General features: G+C 32.6%; 1 protein-coding gene across 2 annotated transcripts in view; it reads left to right on the plus strand.

Annotated features, from left to right (window-relative positions):
- Window positions 1-2,194, plus strand: part of ATP6V1G3 (ATPase, H+ transporting, lysosomal 13kDa, V1 subunit G3) — a 19,896-nt gene extending 17,702 nt beyond the window's left edge. Inside the window, exon 3 of one of the 2 annotated variants that reach the window (XM_008563852.1) lies at window positions 1,860-2,194. In XM_008563852.1, coding sequence (XP_008562074.1) covers window positions 1,860-2,033 — 174 coding nt within the window. In that variant the 3' untranslated portion in view covers window positions 2,034-2,194. The remainder of the gene's footprint in view (window positions 1-1,859) is intronic. The other variant, XM_008563851.1, reaches the window with a different exon arrangement.
- The last annotated feature ends 1,007 nt before the right edge of the window (window positions 2,195-3,201 follow it).

The following is a 3,201-nucleotide window of genomic DNA, read 5'->3' on the forward strand; positions in this document are numbered from 1 at the left end:
AACTAGCTTGATAATTATTTTTAATGCTGCTCCAAAGAAAAATAGGTAATAGTTTCACAACAGTTTGTCTCAACTTTTCACCACTTAAGACACTGGATTCAGAGTGAATTTTTTTTTTTTTTTTTTTTTGGTAGAACCATTTTAATAAGTAGTTTGTTCCTATTTTTAAACTTCTTAGCAAGGGAGATTTGGTCCATATGCTTCTGCTTCTTGTATACTCACTTATCAAAGTGTTATTTTTTAAAGTTATTTGATGTCTTAGAAGCTATATCTTCTCAAAATTATTTTCTTTGAACTAGAAAACCCCTATTGCCTGGACAATATAAACGGAAAAGAACTTGCACTCAATAGCTTCAATTGCATTTAACTTCAAGCTTAAGTCCCAGAAAAATCATGTAGATTCTAGAATTTAGAGTAGTCTAATAACACTGAAGTAGAAGTCAATCATTAGTGGAGTCTCTTTGATTAAATTAAATACCTTCCTTAAACACTCACAAAAGAGAAAAACAAACAAGCAAAAAACAGCCCTTTTGCCTTAACAATGTCAGGTTTAAGAAATGTTGAGTTTACAAAGGAGATAAATTAAGAGTTGACTGTTTGCTTTATCAAAGAATAACTTTCTTTCTTTTTCTTTTCTTTTTTTGCATTTCTGTTCATGCCTTTTGCCAATTTTCTAAATGAATTGCTTTTTGCTTTTAAGTTTTGAGAATTCTTTTTATATATTCTAGATTTTTTGACAGTTATGTGTTTTGCAAATATTTTCTCCTATTCTGTAGCTTGTCTCTTTATCCTCCTAGCAGGGCCACATTTTGTAGACATGAGTATACTAATTATCCTGATTTGATCCCACATATTATACACATGTATTGATATTTGATTCTGTATCCCAAGATATATATAACCAGTGGAAAAAATCTTTTTAAAGAATAACTTTCAAAAGGTTTAACTGTGGAATTCCTTTAAGTTGTTAACTCACCTAGTGAAATTATACTTTGGTCAAATCATTACTTGATAGAGAAGCTAAAAGCATAGAAGAAATAATGGAAAATACTGGGAATCACTGCCAATTAAAGAGCAATCAGAAAGACATATTAAATATGTGTAAAATTATAATGTACTTAAATGACCAAATACATCTCAATCTGAAAGACATTCAATTTACACTAAAATTTTCAAGATTATATCTGTTACCCTGAAAAGTATATCAGTGTATGTAAAAATATATGACAGGGCATATTGGGCCTGTGTCTTCTGGAAAAATAAGATTTAATCAGATCAAATGATGCATTTAAATTTTTTTAAAAGTTATCTGCTCTTTAAAAACCAACAAAAATGTGCTTAATGGAGTCTTTCAGCTTTATTTTTTCAAACCTGTAATTTAGAAAGTAAACAATAGGGAAGATACGGGAAATGAATGGAAACTATTATTACAAATACATTTAAAATATAATGGAAAAAGCTTCAGAGCATGGTATAATGATTGTAAACTTGTATTCAATTTGTATCATGTGGAGGTCAGCTTAAAAGTGAAAGGAGGGGCTGGCTGGTTAGCTCAGCTGATTGGAGCACTATTATAACACCAAGGTCAAGGGTTTGGATCTCCTTACCCGCTCGCTGCCAAAGGAAAAAAACAAAAAGTGAAAGTAACCTGCTATGGCCAGTTTCCATTTGGTAGGAAATTTCATCCTTCCCACTCATGATATTGGTGATCTTATATGATCTCTGAAAAACTTGAGGGAAAAGAATACGTAATGTGTACACTATAGAGCAATTAATAAACAGTCAAGACAAATTTAATTTATAAAACAATAAATTTTAACATGACATATGGTGTAGTGGATTCTGTTTTGTTTTGGTAGATAATGGGCTCTCAGAGTAATCTCTCAGATGAAATAGAAGAGAAAATACTAGAGAAGATACAAGCACTGAACGGAAGCTACAACAGGTATATGGAAAGTGTGATAACACAGCTCTTGAGCATGGTCTGTGACATGAAACCAGAAATCCACGTGAACTACAGAGCCACCAACTGAATGTGCATCATATTGTTCCATAAAATGTGTGTGGGTGCTGCCTAATTGTTTATGGCTTCATGTTTATATTAAAGAATTTGAAACGTAATCTTCAATTTACTGGACATCTACAGATTTCAATGTGACGTAATTCACACATGGACACTGAATTAAAACAAAACCATGGCTGTGTCTTTCCTGGTAATAGTTACGACCTTGTAATTTAACTTGGAGTAAGTCGGAAATGCAGAGGAGCAGGTTTTTTGACACTTGTAAGAAAAACATGATCATGACAGCTTTTTAGTGGGTGTGTTTTTTTCTTCTTTCTTCTTTTTATCAGTTTAGGGAATGTGCTCTCAATTGTAGTTGTTAAAAGATAATTTTTGAAGGAGGATATAATTGGGACTCTCATACAAATATAAAGTGAACACATGTCAAGCATTTTATTTAATTCATTAATCAGGGAGGAAACCAGTAAGATGTTATCGCTAGTTTAAAGAAGAATTTTAAGAACTGACAGAGAAATGATGGGTTCCATTCTCATCTGTTAAGATGGGTTTCCATCTTTCCATTTTCTATTCATTAAGAGAAATGGGGTCTAGAGCCGTTCTATCTGCTTAACCTCAACCAATCCGATATCCCTCTCAAGTAAAACTTTAATTTTAAAAAGCAAATGATAAATAAGCTGATAACATAAATGTTTGGACTTTAAAAGAAAAAATGATAACTCCCAAGAGATATAGTAAGTTAGCATGCCATTAGCTCAGCCTCCCAGTAAGAGCTGAGTTAAATTCTTAAGTACTAAGTACTTTGTAGGTGCAATGAATAAATTATCTCGGTCCTATTGTGTAAGCAGCATGAGTGTCCCCGTTTGACAAACTGGAAACAGAGGCTGATGACCTTGCCTGGAGGGCTGAGGCAACAGTGGCAGGACTGGGCTGCAAACTGGACAACGTGACTCCAGTGTCCACACTCTTCACTTCCCACCAAACTGCTTCCCGAGAAAAATTCTATATTTGCATCATCAAGAATCATGCATGCTCAAAAGTGTTTGATTTCAAATAATATATGCAGACAAATTTTAATTCCAATACAAACAAAAGTTAACTCGTAAATTTTAATTGTTACCAAACTATATAATCAATTTCAAATATAAACTGAAATGATTTTCATTGATCATTGTTTTAGA

This window comes from Galeopterus variegatus, unplaced genomic scaffold (genome assembly GCF_000696425.1).
Source record: "Galeopterus variegatus unplaced genomic scaffold, G_variegatus-3.0.2 Scaffold15224, whole genome shotgun sequence".
Lineage (NCBI taxonomy): Eukaryota > Metazoa > Chordata > Mammalia > Dermoptera > Cynocephalidae > Galeopterus > Galeopterus variegatus.